The 17,552-nt window shown below is 39.8% G+C and overlaps 1 protein-coding gene across 2 annotated transcripts; it reads right to left on the minus strand.

Moving 5' to 3' along the window:
- Positions 1-1,514: 1,514 nt before the first annotated feature.
- Timm17a (translocase of inner mitochondrial membrane 17A) lies at positions 1,515-15,566 on the minus strand. 2 transcript variants are annotated; one of them, XM_020161301.2, is made up of 6 exons: positions 15,431-15,564; positions 11,180-11,279; positions 10,974-11,037; positions 8,937-9,065; positions 7,678-7,788; positions 1,515-4,592 (listed from the first exon to the last, which is right to left on the minus strand). In XM_020161301.2, the coding sequence occupies exons 1-6, from the start codon at positions 15,454-15,456 to the stop codon at positions 4,507-4,509; spliced, it is 516 nt and encodes a 171-aa protein (XP_020016890.1). In that variant the 5' UTR covers positions 15,457-15,564; the 3' UTR covers positions 1,515-4,506. The 2 variants fall into 2 exon arrangements, with proteins under 2 accessions (XP_020016890.1, XP_073904750.1); XM_074048649.1 differs by lacking the exon at positions 7,678-7,788 and having other exon boundaries at positions 15,431-15,566.
- Between the last annotated feature and the right edge of the window lie 1,986 nt (positions 15,567-17,552).

Raw genomic sequence — 17,552 nt, forward strand, 5'->3', positions numbered from 1 at the left:
ATGAGGAAACCTGGGGAGATACAACCCTTCTCTATCAACCTGGGTGGTAGACACCCATCTCTATGCATTTGTTAAAATTCATAGAACTGTACTCCCTGAGGAGTCAATTTTATTGATGTGAAAATTTAAAAGTTGCCAGCGCCAGCGGCTCACACCTGTAATCCTAGCTACTCAGGAGGCAGAGATCAGAGGATGGAGGTTTGAAGCCAGCCAGGCAAGAAGTTTGAAAGACCCTATCTCAAAAACAAAAAAAAACCTTCACAAGAAGGGGCTGGCGGAGTGGCTCAAGTCACAGAGTGCCCGCCTAGCAAGCATAAGACTCTGGGTCTAAACCCCAGCACCCCCTCAAAAAAAAAAAAAAAGGAACTTCAACTGTATGAGAAATATTTCCTATGCCATGTGGAGGGCACATGGATGTTTAATGTATTTATTATTACATTTTGTAAATCCAAAATATACTTTTTTTTGCAGTAGTGGTGTTTGAACTCAGGGCTTCACACCTGCTAAGCAGACACTCTGGAGCTTGAGTCACGCTTTTAGTCCAATACATTTCATTCAAAAGCTACAGACATGTGAAAAGTAGACATGTTTGCCTGTAATTTATTCATTTAGTCAATATTATCAAGTGCTTATTATAAAATGTGGCTTTTGTCAAGATTCAGTTTCATCACCGAGATTTAATCCTGCTTCTCCTGTGCTGGCTGTGGGGTGCAGAGGCCGTCACAACTACGTAACTCTGCCACAGTAGCAAGAAAGCCAGACACTGTGTATATGAAACATGCATATGTGGCTGTATACAACACACTATTTACACAAACAAGCTGCTGCAATGTGCTGACCCATGATGTAACAGATTGAATAGAATCAGACAATGAGTTCATCAAAACACACCACGGGGTGGCGCTGTGATCACGCGTTCGTGATCTGCAGGTAATCATCGACAAATGGAAACATTTTCAATAGCAGGTGCAGCTGTACCCACATCTTCCAAACTGTCTCAGAAAGCCACTACCACATACCAATTTCATACAACTGTCAGATACTAGGAAAAGGAGAAAAACAGATGGGATCTTTCCAACTGGGCATGTCAACACTGAAATGGAGACACTAGCTCCACTGTTCTAGGAATAGACCTAAAGAAAACCTCCTTCCCATCTGTTTGTTTCTCTAATTATTTTAGCAATTTAAATGATTTTGATGTTTCACTTCTTATCCTGTGCTCTAATATCAAATTTAGTTTTAATTTTGTTTGTTTTGGCAGCACTGGGGTTTGAACTCAGAGCCCCAAGTTTGCCAGGCAGGCGCTCTTACTGCTTGAGCCATTCCACCAGCCCCAAAATTTATAGTATTTACTAAAAATGTTTACTAAAAACACTATCCATGTTTTTAAAGGTATACAGCATATCTAAACCATCTGGTTCCCTCTCCACAGAGCACCGAGGTGGAAGGCCACAAGAGCATAGCTCTTGAAAATATCCAGAATTCACCAACAGAATGGCAGACATTCCAGCATCATCTGTAAACCAGCCTCAAAGAATCAAATTTTATTCACATGAAAGGAACTTATTCTCCACACTGATATACCAATTAAAAGGAATTTAGAGGCCACTTAAAGCATTTTCTGTGCAACTTAACATATTCTGTTTAAACTGTTCCTGATACACATCTCCTTTCTGACTGAAAGCTGAAGAGCTACAGAATTTAAAACATTATCTCCAAAGATACACAAATGACCAATAAACACATGAAAGATGGGTCTTATCAGTTTTTTTGGGGAAATGCAAACCAAAGCCACAAGGAGAAAAACAAAAAACTAATCCCAAACAAAACAGAGATACCACTTCATATACACTAGATGCATATTTAAAAAAAATTTTTTTCCTAAAGGAGGGGCTGGGTGTGCAGTGGTACAGTGCTTGCCTGGCATACGAGAGGCTCTGAGTTCAATCCCTGGCACTTGGGGGCAAAAATGAAAACAAGTATTGCCAAGGGTGTGAAAAAACTAAACCCTCTTGCGTTGCTCTTGGGAGCATTAAAATGGTGCAGCCGTTGGGAAAAGTTTGGCAGTTCCTCAGAGTTAAACATAGAACTATCATATGACCCACAAGCTTAACCCAAGTTATATATCCAAGAGAACTAAAGGAAAGGACTCAAGTAGACATCTGCATGCTAGTACATAATTCACCAGAGAAAAACTGGAAACGGCTCATTACCATCAACGAATGAATGAATGAACGGTATGTGGTATATGCATACAACGGAGAATCATTCAGTCATAAAAATGAATGACACATGCTACAACACGGATGGACCTTGAAACATTCTGCAAAGTCAACTGAGACACAGGATGAATACTGTACGATTGCACTTATATGACACACCTAGAGTAGGCAAATCCAGACAGAAAGCAGAATTGTGGTTACCAAGGGTTGGAGAGAGGGGAGAATGGAAAGTGATTGATTAATGGGTACAGAGCTCCTGTGGGTGACAATGGTGACATTTTGAGTATACCCAATGCTGATAAACCTCACTGTGCCTGTATCTGAACTATAACTTACAAATGTTTAAGGTAATTCTGTGTATGTTTTACAAAAGCCCTGAATCACAATTAGTAATTAAATGCTTACTATAAGTACAGGATTGCACTAAGAGAGAAGTGTGTGCTCACAGTAAACAGACTCATTCTATGTTTCACCCAGACGACAGAGGCAAATAGGATTACCAATGTGCCTTTTTGTGGTGGTTCTGGGGTTTGAACTCAGGGCCTCAACCTTATAGGCAAGTGATCTACTACTTAAGCTGGCACCCTTTTTTTTTTTTGTGGTACTGGGGCTTGAACTCAAGACCTTCACCTTGAGCCACTCCACCAGCCCTATTTTTGTGAAAGGTTTTTAGAGATAGGGTCTCGCGAACTATCTGCCTAGGTTGGCTTTGAACCGCAATTCTCCTGAGTAGCTAGGATTATAGGCGTGAGCCACCGGCGCTTGGTTCGTTATTTTTCAAATAGAGTTTCACACTTTTGCCCAGGGTCAGCTTTCCAAGTAGCTGGGATGACAAACGAGTCAATGTGGCTTATTTTATGATAGGGTCTTGATAATTTTTTTGTCTAGGTTAGCCTTGAAATGTGATCCTTTCGAGTAACTGGGATTAAAGCAGTGAGCCACTGTGCCTAGCTAACATCAAGTCTTTTAAAGACCACGTCATTTCCAAAACAAACAAGAAAACAACCTGTACTGAAAAACTAATCCCAAACAAAACAGAGATACCACTTCGTATACACTAGATGGGTATTTAAAAAAAATTTCCATACTTCTTATGAAGGTCAACGTCAGGGGACTTAGAACAAATTAAAAGCAACATATTTTGTTATTTTGAGTTTTCGACAGTGTCTGGCTATGTAGCCCAGGTTGGCCTTGAACTCAGAGAGCCTTCTACCTTCATCTCCTGAGTGCTGGGATTACAGGCATGTATCACCATGTCCAGTCAGGTTCAGAGTTTTGTTTTTTGTTTTTTTTTTTTTTTGTTTCTTCAGGTTCAGGTCTTCATTGATGTTTTGATTTTTCTCGCAGAAGACAGAATTCCTGATCTTGAGCTTGTAACAGGGACCTTTAGTAGATGCAAGGAAAAATAAATATCTGTGTAGAGGTAAGAGGAAATGGTTCTAATTAATGAACATGAGTGGAGGAGAGTGGGGTTTCTTCTTGAGAGGTAATGTGCAGTCAATGTATGTATGAGAGTGAGGACAGTTAATAAAGTAAGAATGTAATTGATTGACAATGTTATTTAAACAACAAATGAAACACTTCCTTACAAGAAGTCTTCTCATATAGAATTGGGTATGTTGGTTCTGATAAGGTTTGATGACCAAGATCAAGATACAGTAGCCCTAAAGGAAAGATGGTTTTCTGTCCAGCATCCTCAAAACCAAGTCACGGCATGTCTTACTTTCAAAGGAAAGGATGGGTTATTCTGCCATATTCTTCAATCCATAAAGAATTTCACTGTAAAATGATTCACGTTGACTCCGCGCAATTCTTCCCATACGTAATTCACATCAAGTGCGATGAGGGACCGGTGTGAAACACGCTTACACTCAGTATGAAAAGAATTCTACAACTTATCTTAAAAGAATGAGTAAGTTCCAGAGCTTTTTATTGTTTGAATACCTATACACACAACTGGGCCAAGAAGTCCCCAAGGAAACGATGGCCACATTTCACTGTTATTTGTCCTTTGGTCCTTCATCTTCTAAGCACTTATTATATTTTAATGATATTAGACATTTATTTTGGTCACAAATGCAATCCAAGTGTGAATAAATAAACGCATTATCTTTTATCCTCCTTCTATGTTCCTTTAAATAGAAAAAAGTGCTAAATGTCTCTTCACAGCCTATTTGGCCTCAGTAGTCCCACCTATGGTTTTAAAAACAGATTTTAACTTGATCTGAACACATTCTTCAACTATATAGCTCATTCGGTTAAGGAAATCCTAGGGAGAAAAATTCTACTGATATTGTCGATAGTCTCCAAAAGGTGAGGATGGTAACTGGCTTGAAGGCAACTGAGAGGGGTCTTCAGCAAACTGAGGACCTACAAGTAAGAAATAAAAAGGGTTTTGAAAAAGATATGACTACCATATAATTTAAAACAAGTCTCTGTAGCAAATAAACTATTAACTCAAAAACTTGGTGCAACACTAGAGCTGTAATCTGAATTTTTATAGATCTGCTAAATTCCCACAAGAGGGCTAGAGAACCGTCAAATTTGGTGTTCTATGACAGAGGGGCTTCCCGGATGCTCCAGAGTGAACACCTCTCAGATATGATGCCCGGAAAGTCAGATGGATTCATTACAGCAAGAATTAATCTCTCTGAAAGCAACTGCTATAACAAGCTACCATATGTCAAGATTCAAGAATCTCTCCCACCTCTTGACACATTTTTCTGTAGCTACTTAAAATTATTTTTGCAAAGTGTAAGCACCTTAGTCATATAATCTAATTTATATAACCAATTCTTAGGGAATGAGCTCTAAAATGGGAAGACTGCCTCTATCTTGCTGCAGAACAAAACTCTTATTTCTCAACAATGAAAGGGTCTGGGAACTGAGAAAAAACAGTAACAAAAACATGTGGCCCTTAAAAGACTTTCGGGAGACCAGGCGCCGGTGCCTCATGCTTGTAATCCTCAATACTCAGGAGGCAGAGATCAGAAGGATCACGGTTCGAAGCCAGCATGGGCAAAAAGTTCATGAGACACTATCTCAAAAAATCCTTCACAAAAAAGGGCTGATGGAGTGGTTCAAGGCGAAAGCCCTGAGTTCAAGTCCCAGTACTGCAAAAAAAAAAAAAAAAAAAAGATTTTCAGGGGAATAATAAATATTTTCTTCTATAGGGAAACTGAAACAGATGAAAAAAGAAAAAGATAAAATGGTAAAACACAATGGTAACATTCCCTGAAGTTTTCCAAGTACTTCACACCAATGACACATTTCTATTTCTCTGGAAAAACAGAATCAGCTTATTATAGAAAACTTTAGAAGACACTGGGTAAAAAATAACCATTATTATCATTTAGATATGGTTGTAGCTAATCTTTTTTGAGACAGGGTCTCTGTATGTAGTTCAGGCTGGCTTTGAGCTCTGGATCCTCAAGTCTTTAGCATCCCAAGTGCTGGGATTATAGGCATGAACCACCATGCCTGGATTCTTAACTGTTTTAAGAACTTTTTTGTGTAAATTAAAATTGATAGAACTGGGTGCCATTGGCACACGCCTGTAATCCTAGCTACTTGGGAGACTGAGATCAGAAGGACTGCGGTTCAAGGTCACCCTGGGCAAACAGTCTGTGAGACTATCTCCAAAATAACCAGAGAAAGTGGACTGGAGGTGTGGCTCAAGTGGTAGAGTTCTGCTTTGCAAGTGCTAAACCCTGACTTCAAACCTTAGTCATATCAAAAAAGAAAAGAAAAATATGACTAAGTATTCAAAGGTTTCCCTCTGCACAGCTTTTCAAAAGCATATCTAAAAATAAAATGCACAACCTTTAGGTTGCTTCTATATTGAGTTTTGATTACTCTAATGGAGATTTCTTCCAAACAAAAAACACTTAAAGTAATGTAACCAAGGTTGATTTCTTTAGGACAATATAGCCACTTAAGCTTTGTTACATTCAGTTCTGAATTTATTTCCTTCCTTTCTTCCCTTCCTTACTCTCTCTCATCTTCTCTCCCTTTTTCGTGTTTTTCTTCTCCCCCGAGTGCGAGGAATGGAACCTGTGGCCTTGCGCACGCTAGCCCAGCACTAACTGCTAAGCTACATTGCAGCTCCAGTTCTGAATTTCTACAAATATGCAACTCTTGGTGTTTCTTATGAAGTCTTTCACACTAAAATGACTGAACACTGAAAAGCAAAATTAGAACGTGACCAACAAGATAGAGTGTTAACTCACAAGTAATGACTGAAAAACAGAAACATAAGGTAAGAGGTCATTCAGATCAGCCCACTCACATCTAATGAGCATGTTCAGAAACTGTGCCAATGAGATATTCAACCGCTCTCAGTGCTTCAGGGAAATCAAATCAAATTGGGACGTACGATCTGTTCCTAACTCTATGCTGACTCTTTTCCAAGCTCCAAAAATAATTTTCAACATGTCTTTCTATTCCTTCTATTTCCTTATCTAAATGCTAGGCCAAATTTTTTTACTACTATAATCTTCATAGCTGTCTGCTTCCTTCCAGTGTCAGAAGTGGGATATTTCCATTAACAGACTGAAATTTACTGGGGTTTGAACACAGGGTCTCATGTTTGCTAGGCAGGTGCTCTATCACTTAAGCCACTACCACCAACCGTGTGTGTGTGTGTGTGTGTGTGTGTGTGTGTGTGTGTGTGTGTGTGTGTGTGTGTGTGTGTGTGTGTGTGTGTGTGTTATTTTTGAGATAAGAGTCTCTAGAACTATTTGCCTGGGCTGCCTTTGAACCACAATCCTCCTGATCGCTACCTCCTGAGTAGTTAGGATTACAGGTGTGACTCACCAGTGCCCAGTCTACTTTATTTTCTTCAAAGCAAACAACACTACTTGAAATAATCTCATTTATCTGTTAATTTGTTAGTCCTGCTTTAGTCCACCAATATGTAAGTCCTTGCAGGCAGGGACTCTCTTCTTAATTACTCTGTCCCTGGCACCTAGAATAGTGCCTCATATGCAGTATGTACAATAGAAGTTATCGATTACCATTATTGTTACAATACTGGGGTTTGAACTTAGGACCTTGCTTGCTAAGCAGGTACTCTACCACTTGAGCCAGGGCCCCAATCCTGTCATTTTTACACGTCTGCAGAACCATCCTTCAATTATCTTTAAAATGACCAGAATTTTCTCAGAATAAGCCAATGAACACGGATAAAATATGAAATCTAGGAACAAAGACCAACAACAAATGATGTAACCAAAGCATTTTGTCACTGTGGCTAACTAAACATAGTATTACAGACAGCACTGTTCACTTTTCAACTAGAATCTGGGCCTATTATCACTGTCTTTATGAACTTCAGCATATTAATGCCCAATGTATCACAAAGCACCCCATTTTAGCAGACAAACTATGTTCTTTCTTAACATCAGGAGCTATCTCAAAGTATTTGAGCTATACTATAAGGAGAAGGAAGACTCACCACTGGGAAACTGTGCAGAGGCAAACCTTGTCAACAAGATACCGGCTCCTTCAATTAAAGCTAGTAGAATGCCACCCATCGCAGCTGAGCCAACCATGGCCACCGGTCCATCTGAAGACATTAGTAACAAAGATTACGCTAAAGGAAATGGCTATCCACATGGGTATCTGCTTCTCCCATTCTCAAACTTTTTCTCATTATCCAAGATTCATAGTCAGTAAACTATGGCCCACAGGTCAAATCCATCCAGCCTACTTTGTTTTTGTAAATAAAGCAGTATTGGAATATAGCCGTGTTCTTCCATTTATGCATTGTTTGTGGATGTTTTTATGCGATGACAGCAGAGCTGACTAGCTCACAAAAATCCACAGAGCCTAAAATACTTACTACCTGGCCTTTTAGAGAAAAAAAGTTTACAAAGCTCTGAGTTAAACCACTAAGCCCAAAGGAATCCTGATTGCTTAGTCCCAGAAGATGGTTTTAAGCTCTTTATTCCTAACAATCCTATATGGCAGGTACTATTTTAGTTTAAGAGTACTGATGAAAACACAGCATCAAAAGCTTGGCATACTGCCTAGTCACACAGCTAATAAGTGCCAGAACTAGCACCTGAATGTTCTTAATCACTGTAACTCATGGGTTAGAGCTGCATGCTCTAAAAGACCAAGGATGAAGCTCAGTGGTAGAGCACTTGCCTAGCATGCCTAAAGCTGTGTTTTGTCCCCAGCACTGGAAAAACAAAAACAAAAAACTACAGGTTAGCTGGATGTTGTGGTACATACTTGTAATCCCTGCACTCAAGAGGCTGAGGCAGGAGGATCCCAAGTTTGAGTCTACCAAAAAAAAAAAAGCCCATGAAAAGATTCTGGGCTGGTGGAGTGGCTCAAGTGATAATAGCGCCTGCCTAGCAAGCATGAGGCCTTGAGTTCAAACCCCAGCATCACCCAAAAAAAAAAAAAAAAAAGCCTAAGTTTGAGTCTAGCCTGGGCCACACAGGAAGTTTCAGGCTAGCCTGGGATACATAATGAGACCATGTCTCAGAAACAAATAACAACAATAACAAAAATTTCACGCTTTCTTGGTCTCAAATATTCAAAAAAAAACCCCTGCTCTCCCACCTGTTTTAAGATCACCCACATTCATTCATGCTATACCAACTTAAGCAATGCTGAGTTTTACATATTACAAACGTCATTAAATGAAGACACATGGGTCATCCCAAAGGCCTGGTTCCCATGAATGTGTCTATGACTGCTTACTTCTTGCTGCCAGGATGGCTCCTGTTAAGGCACCGCTAGTGATGGAATTCCAGGGATCTTCTTTTCCTCTGACTTGAACCATACTACAGTCAATCATGGAAAACAGGCCTCCCCAAACTGCAAAGCTACCTATTTCATTTTTAAAAAGAAACAAATACCAACTTAAATTCAAATTTTCACCTTACATTTAAAATATTAGTCAAAAATAAGTTTAAATAACATTTACTATATTCTCAAAACTATTATACTCCAAATACACATACACAGGAGTTTGAATAGTGAACTGTTGTCAGAATACTTATCTTTTGAATAAAGCTTGGACTGCATTCTATCAGCTAGAATATTACAAGCTACGTATGTCTTAAAACATGTAAATCACTTTCAGAACATTGCATCCCTGTTTATACAGCAGTAACAAAAACTAAACCATCCTGTTTCCTCCTTTCCTAACTTCACTTATCTCTAGTTTCCCTTTCTTCATTAGGTATCACACAGTACCTACTCTATGAAAATCACTGACAGGAATATAAAGAAACCCAGCTATTCTGGAATGTATTACAGGGGCAGGTGATACAGGCTGAAGTGGCAAATGAATGATACAAACAGTTAAAACAATGGAATCCCCACAGGGAGGCAAATGCTCTTTCTTTCCTCCTCCCTATCATTTACTCCTCAAGCACAAATCTAAAAACCTTAAACCAGAAGATTACTTTGTACTTAACTCTACCTAAACATAAAAACAATTTTGTAAAATAAACAAAGACCCACACATATACATACACAAGTACAAACAAAATATAGAAAGATACCACCAAAATTTTAATTGCCAGCATTTCTGGGTGATGTAACAGGTGATATAATTTGTTTTTTTATGTTTTCCAATTCTAAAATGATTACACAAGTCTTGTGTCAACAGGAGAGTTGCTATATTTAATGAAATTAAGGAGAAAAACTGCACATTGGAGCCCTAGTCACTTTATTCTTTGTCCCCTGACATCTCAGGGTAGTAACAGGGTATGTAAACAAGACCAATAAACTGGGTTCTTACAAATATCTGAACCAGATCATTTCCAGTTCTTACATCATCAATTAAATCCAGTGGAGAGTGCCAATTGAAGGACAGCACCAGCCCCTCAGATCTGATCCAATACTAGATGTCATATATTCCTTAATGGAACTAAAGAAAAGTTACTTAGTAATTCCTTGCCCTGGGGGAGCTATGCTGTCTACATAGATTAGAATGACCTCAGTAGATTTTTTCATTTCTAAGGAATGACAGGCATTATGTCTTTTTCATGACATATGAATTTGTATCTTTGCCCGTGAATATCATTTTCACACTCTTTTGCCATTTCCTTTCTTCCAGCTTCTGAATAAACCAAGTTTCAGAAGTGCAATGCATATAATCATTTAAAATTTTGCACTGATGCCTAAAAGTTAACCTTGGAAAAAAGACCAATCAGCTTGATCAGTTTCTCTGATCCTTCACACCACATTCTTGTCAGTCTTATGTTATCCCAGAAGCTATATGCCTGACTCTCCAAATCTAAGGTTTAAACAATCTTTCTTCTGGAGTGGGAAATAAATAAACATCACTGAACATCTGAAGGACAAAGACAAGATTTTCCAATGAATATAACTTTCCAAAAAAACCATAAATCAAGAAACTACAAAGACTACTGTCTGTGATAAGCCATTAGATCCAACTAAAATCACTAACTGGTATAATCTGAAGAAAGACAAAACAGCTTGCTGGGCATGGTAGTAGTGCACAATCATGTAACACTCAGCACTGGTGAGGCTGAAGCAAGAAAATGCAAGTCTGGGTCCAGCCTGGGCTACACAGCAAGACCCTGTCTCAAAAGAACCTGAGAAAGAGAAATGGAGGGAGGGAAGGGGGGAGGGAAAGAGGGAGGCAGGAAGAGAGAGAGAAAGAGAAAGAAAAAGAGAGAGAGAAAGAGCGCGAGAGAGAAACATAGTTCCATCTTCAAGCAAACAGAAAATAGTCTGGAGTACAAATAGAAAAATTCTACTTACCTCCCAACTGTGGAGCCCTGGTTTTAATCGCTGTCAAACTCCCTCGTAGTCTGTGGTTTACTCCCTATAACAAAGCAAAAGGAAGCAGCCCCAAATATAATACATTAGAAGTATAATGCATTTCTAACCCACCGATGGGGCCACCAGTAATGTTACCAACCAAACAGTTTTACGTGACGGTAAAATAAGACCAAACACCCACTTACCACTGGCGAATTTCGAAAACCTTTGATTGCTTGAAAGATACCACCACCTATGGTACCCATCGTAAAGGCCCCACCACAATCATCCACAATTCTCCAGGGGCTAAGAAGAGAAGAAGGGGGAAAAAAGGTTAGCTTATTTCTCATCCACATACCATAAAATCTTTGCTAACACAGAATGGATACAACAGATTTCCACGCAGGGCCCACTGCAACCAATAAACATTTGGCTTATAAAATATAGACAAAGATAATGGATACAGAACAGAACATGTCTGTTATCTATTCTGCCCCAAGTCATCTAACTTAGAAGAAATGGTAGTTTCTGGGATAACATAAAGCTAAGAACATAACCTGAAGGATCAGAGAAACTGATCAAGCTGATTGGGCTTTTCTTTTAGGCATCAGTGCAAACTTTTAAATGATTATATGCACTGCACTTCTAAATGCACTTCCTTTTTTGTTTTTTTTTAAGAAGTGTGTAAAATCATAAAATTCCAGACTTGGCTAGCCTTAACTAGTAATCCTATAATCCTCCAGCCTCACCTCCCAAGTAGCTGGGATTACAGGACTGAGCCACTTCACTGGACTTAACTTCCTATTCTTTTGTTTGTTTTTGAATTTTTGAGACAGGGTCAAATGTAGGTTGGTAAGAACTTGAGATCCTCCTCCCTCAGCGTCATGAGTACTGGGTGGGATTAAAGGCATGTACCACCAAGTCCAGCTTAATTTCCTAATTTTAGAAGCACTTTATTCATTCACTTAGTAATTTTCATGTCAGTTATAACCAGGCACTATGCAAAATCAAATAAGTAAATACACAGGAAATTACACATTAAACCACAATGCTGGTTCAGTTCTCTAGAGATCAGGGTAAGCTCTCCAGCAGCAGTAAACTTTAAAGCAGAGATCCAAGGAAGATTCAATGGCTATAGACAAAGACAAATTTTTAAAAGTCTGCAATTCTCTCTGAAATAAGTGAATTCAAGCAAGCATTTGAAACTTTCATTTGCATCAGATCTATTTAACACACGGGAATAATATCCAATAGTTAGAGATTCAGTTTGTAAGCTCAGCTTCCAAATATAGCACCCTAATTTATGTAACAATGAAATCTGAATAATTTGAACAGAACAAAACTATTATTCTAGGAATCCGGTTTTAAAACCCTGTGAGTAATTAAATCATTTTTAACCCATTACCCATTATAAGTAAGAAATTTCTTTTATCCAGTCTCAAGAGACAAGTAGTAGCCAGCCTATTGGTAATCATTGTTAAGTGCAGATACATGCTCTTTTTAAAATTATTATTGTTGTGCTGGGTGGGGGTATATTGTGACATTTACAAAAGTTCTTACAATGTATCAACTATATCATACTTGAACCTCCCCCCCACAGATATATGATCTTAAATTTACAAATTCAAACATTACTGGCCGCCTAGAATCTGATTAACAAGTAAATTCTGCCTCTGCTAGATAGGAATACAAAGCCCTGACATGAAATGACATACCTTTTCCAAGTATAATCCTAATCAGGACCTTGTACACAAATACTTATCTCATGCAACATTCTGTTAGCAGGATGCTTTGGGGCCTTGTTACCTAAAGTGTGGTCCTAAAATGAGTAAGACCACCACCTGGAAGCCTATTAGACATGCACTCTTAGGCTCTACCCAGGGATTATAAAATCAGAATCTACTTTTTAATTTTTTTCCCCTCCAGCGCTGGAGACTGAAATCAGGGACTTGCATGTGCTAGACAAGTGTTCCATCACTAAACTACATTCCAAACCCCAGAATCTATATTGTAACACAATCTACAGGTGACTTGATTAAACTTTTAACTTTGAGAAGCAGTACTTTGAGAGACTGCAAAAGATAAGAAAAAATTCTTTAAAATGGTAGAAACAGTAATAAGAAATAAAGAGGGAAGGCAAAAGAATGAATTAGTTGCTCTAATTGTAAGGAGTCAGTAACTGTAGAATGAGAGACAATGGTCATTTTCTGCATACAGTGGTCCAGAATAGGGCGAACAAGGAAGTCTCTATGGGCATACAAAGAAATATGAAAGGGTTGGGGGTCTACTACATTTCTAGTTTAAATGATCTTATAGTTAATTGGAATTTAAATAAATAAGCATTAAAAATTAATGAAGACCAGCAGGATTCAAATCAGAGAGCAGTCACACTATTCCGAAAGGATGTCTAAAACAGAGGCAAGATTGAAATAATTTCTGAACAAAGTCTGGATCAAAATGTTCCTACAGGGAAGAGATAAGCAACACAGAAAGGTGAAGCCAGACCCTGCAAGAATGTGTCAGACAAATGCAGGCAACAGAGAACTAGTAACTAACAGTAGTAAGATTAAAAGTTACCATTTAACTATCAACTATGCTTTTTAGGCACCCTATTGTGCAAATAAAGCCTATGAACTTTCATTTAGAATCTATAATCTTTAAACTTTGCAAGTTAATTTTTCTTTTTTGAGACACAGTCTTGCTATATAGACCAGACTGGCCTAAACTTTCCAATTCTCCTGTTTTAGCCTCCTGAGTGCTGGGATTAAAGACATGCACCATCACACCTGGCTGAAAAATCATTATTTTTATAGTATTTCTGGCTCCTCTTCATTTTACAGATGAACAAATGCAAAGATTAACCAACGTGCTCCAGTAGAGCCAATTTAAGTGCAAAATCTGATACTCCAAAGCCTCAAATTCTTCCCCCTAAATCAAGAGCCCAAAGGCTTCTAAGAAAAGAACACATGATAAAAAATATTTAGGATACTTAACCCATATGCTGTATTAGATACTGAGAAAATAAGGAAAACAATTAGAAAGCCATTGTCAAAGCACCAGATAAAATTCTGACAATAGAAACAAAGACAGACATTTTGAAAGAATTCAGACTGCACATTTTGAGGAGGAGGGTAGTGCACGGAAGAAAAAGATGCTTAGTTTTGAGCTTGGTTGACTTAAGAGAACACTATAATCAAACAGGGCAGTCAGAAGATCAAAGCAATTTTGACTACAAAACTAACCAGGCTATACGTACTAAGTGAAAGAAAAGGGGATATCAAATGATTCAGGAAAGGTAAAGTCATTATTAATTTTTTTTTGTGAAACAGGGTCTCGCTATGTAGCCTATACTGTCCTAAAACTGGAAATCATCCTGCTTCAATTACTGAAGTGCTGTATTACACCTGTGCGCCACTATGCCAGCTGAAAACCTATTATTTTTATAAACTCTTTAACTCAACAAAATTAAGCCCCCCCTCCAAACTGGTGTCAATATACTGTATCTAATAGCAATTTATAATATGTGAGCCCTGCATATCCAAGCCCAATACAAGAAAGGGTAACTCATTTGAAGAAGAGGCTGAACCACATATCCTGTATGTCTTGAGGGTGGGACATAAAGCCCGCAACAGTGTAAAAACTTAAAGTCTTGGGTGCTTTCACAACTGAGAATACTTTGATGCTTCTTCTTACAAACAGGTGATTAATATAAGTATCAAGGTTTTTCACTTATGACCCAGCAGCTTTAAACTCAGACAACCTGAGACTTCTAGTAACTATTACACTGTTTTTGTAATCATGTGCCTGATTTAGCCATGCTTTTATTCTTTTACCCTAACCGAGTGCCAGCACAGGGCCCTCACTCGAAAAATGCTGAACGAATGAATGGATTTCTGTTCATAGTTTTTCAGAGAACACAGGCAGCTTTCTCTTCCTATTTTCCAGATTCTGTTCCTCCCTCCTCGAAAGGAAAATTCCAAGGAAAAAACGACCCTATACCCCTTGGGTGAAATCTATGTTCCACTCATTTGAAATGCTTCATCCTGTGGACACGTATCACGATACAAATGAGGCCTCAAAAATGGCACTCCCTCGGAGACCCATCTTCCCTTCCTCAACAAAGTAACTGACCAAAGTGAGGCACAGGGACGCGTCCAAAGTCACGGGCAGAGGAGACTCCTACTGTCCCTGCATAATGTCAACAGCTCCCAAAGGCGGGAAGAGGTTCCAAGGCTCCATCAAGCCCAAGCCTGGACCTCCGCATCATCCACCGCAAGGTCACAGGGGTGCTGAGATGGAGGAGTACAGGACTAAGACCCTAACTAGCCGCTCACGTCCGCACTGTCCACGGTCACCAGCCCACGTCACCACGCCTGCGACTAAGCGCGGCTTACACTCCGGGAGAGAGTGGGCAGAGAGGGGAGAACGGAAAGGCAAAGACAGCGTATGGGGCTCACCAAGGCTCTCGCGCATACTCCTCCATCTTGACTCCAGCCGCGCGGGTGACGCCGGGCAAGCTGGGCGGAAACTAACCCCAGCGGCGGAAGTGATCCCCAAGAGGAGGGCGATAAGGTCTACAGCGATTGGCTCGCCCTTGCTCTCCGCAGCCAATGGGAGTCGGGAGTCCTAGGGGGCAGTGTGTGGGCGTGGTCAGGCAGGCTAGTCCCGTCCGGCTCTTCGAAGGCTTGTGGGTCGGGGCTGTGTGGGCGCGGAGCCGCTTAGTAACAGAGTTCAGTTTACTTAGTTATCCAAGGTTCGGTGGCCTGAGTTAAACCTGGTATTATTGCTCTAGGGTTCACCAAACTTCTTAATGCTGTTCTTTCTTTCCTTCTTTTTTTAAGTACTTTTGCTGACAACTGTTAACTCGCTGTGACTCTTTAGCAACTACATGCAGCTCCTTTAGGGCAGAAGGTGTCTCAGTCTCTTATAATCTCAGTGCCTGGAATGTAACAGATACCCAGTAAGTGTTTCCGAAGTTGAATTCCTTGGGTCATGACCAATTTGGGGCCCTCGATTTGAGGGACATTGACTCCAGAGGCTCTTTGGGCCTCCCACTAATGATCCCCAGAAGGTGTGAGGGATGTTTAGCCCAGAGAAAAGAGACTAAAGGACTGGGACCCATTTGCCCCTTTTAGCTATCAGCAAAACTCAATCATGTGCCAATGTGAAGGGAGTTCCTCTCTACTCTGCACTTTAAAAATGTCTCTATTGATTTTATGGAAAAGTCAGCAATGAAGGGTGAGGTGATTTCCAAGCATTTGGAAATAGGTAAGCAGATTAATTGAACCCTGCATAAACTACAGATTTTCAGTTAAGTGTCTTGTATGTGAGAACAGTTCAAACCAGTCATCTGAGTTGAATGTGTAAATTCCAGAAGGCCTACTTGGAATGTGTGGCTGTAATTAAGAATACCTAAATCTATTTAATTATACTGGATGAAGAGAGAATGTAGGGGGAGGGAGAAAAAGTGGAGACTAGAAGGAAGAACTCCAAGAGCAATGATTTGATGTTTCACCAGCATTGCAGATCTGTTGGGCCTAAAGAGTTCAGTAATGTGACATTTGAATTCCCATGAAGCAAGGATACTTTGTCTGGTGTCATCAGGACCCAGATGAAATTCTCTTAGCTCTGCTTACACTCCTTTGCTTCCTAAAGGAACTGTGTGTAGTTGCTAAGAGTTTCACAGTGCATTAGATAGCATTAATTCACAATTGACTAGAATCCTGACAAAGAGTTCTTTGCTTTTCCTTGGCCTCAAGAGACCATGTTCTTATTCTGTATTCGTTATGCACTCTTCTGGTTATTATCTGACTTCTGAATAGATTTCCATGTAGTAGTAAAGGCCCTGACCTATCCTCATAACTGTTCTCATCATCTTGGTAATTAATTCTGGCTTATGCATCTGCCTCTTGTGAGCTTGGTTCTTTTGACTCAACACCAGGACTAGTTAGGGCTCGCCAGAGAAACAGACTCAATAGTAGACAGACTGACAGATGGTAGGTAGGTAGGTGAATGCAGAGATCGATGCGAGGATTATGGAGGCTGGGAAGGCCCATAATCTGCATCGGCAAGCTGGAGACTCAGGAGAACTGGTGGCATAACTCCACCCGTTGGAAATCCCAGTCAGAAGGCAAGAGAAGATGAGATGAGGTGTCCTAGGTCGGCAGTGAGGAGGGAAACATGAGAGAATTCCTCCTCCACCTTTTGTTCTATTCAGGCTGTCAGTGGATGGGATGATTCCCAATCACATCTGGAAGTGCAATCTACTGAGTCCATATTTGAATCTGGAAACACTCTCCCATTCATATGGAAACGGTGTTTAAGTTGAGCACCCTGTGGCCCAATCACGTTGATGTAGAAATAACCATCACAGTGAAGGTATTGAGTTCCCAACTTACAAAGATAGGTTATAGCTACCCAGCTAGCTTCATTCCAAGCCCCTACCCTAAAGGAGTTTACTCTTCTGGGAGACCAACTAACCAGCAAGCATTCTTAAGACTTCTCACCCTCTGCTGTCTTTTAACTGCAACAGGCAACAGGACATTTTTGGCTGGGAAAACCTAGAATTTGCCCTGTATC

The sequence above is a fragment of the Castor canadensis genome, chromosome 11 (genome assembly GCF_047511655.1).
Source record: "Castor canadensis chromosome 11, mCasCan1.hap1v2, whole genome shotgun sequence".
Lineage (NCBI taxonomy): Eukaryota > Metazoa > Chordata > Mammalia > Rodentia > Castoridae > Castor > Castor canadensis.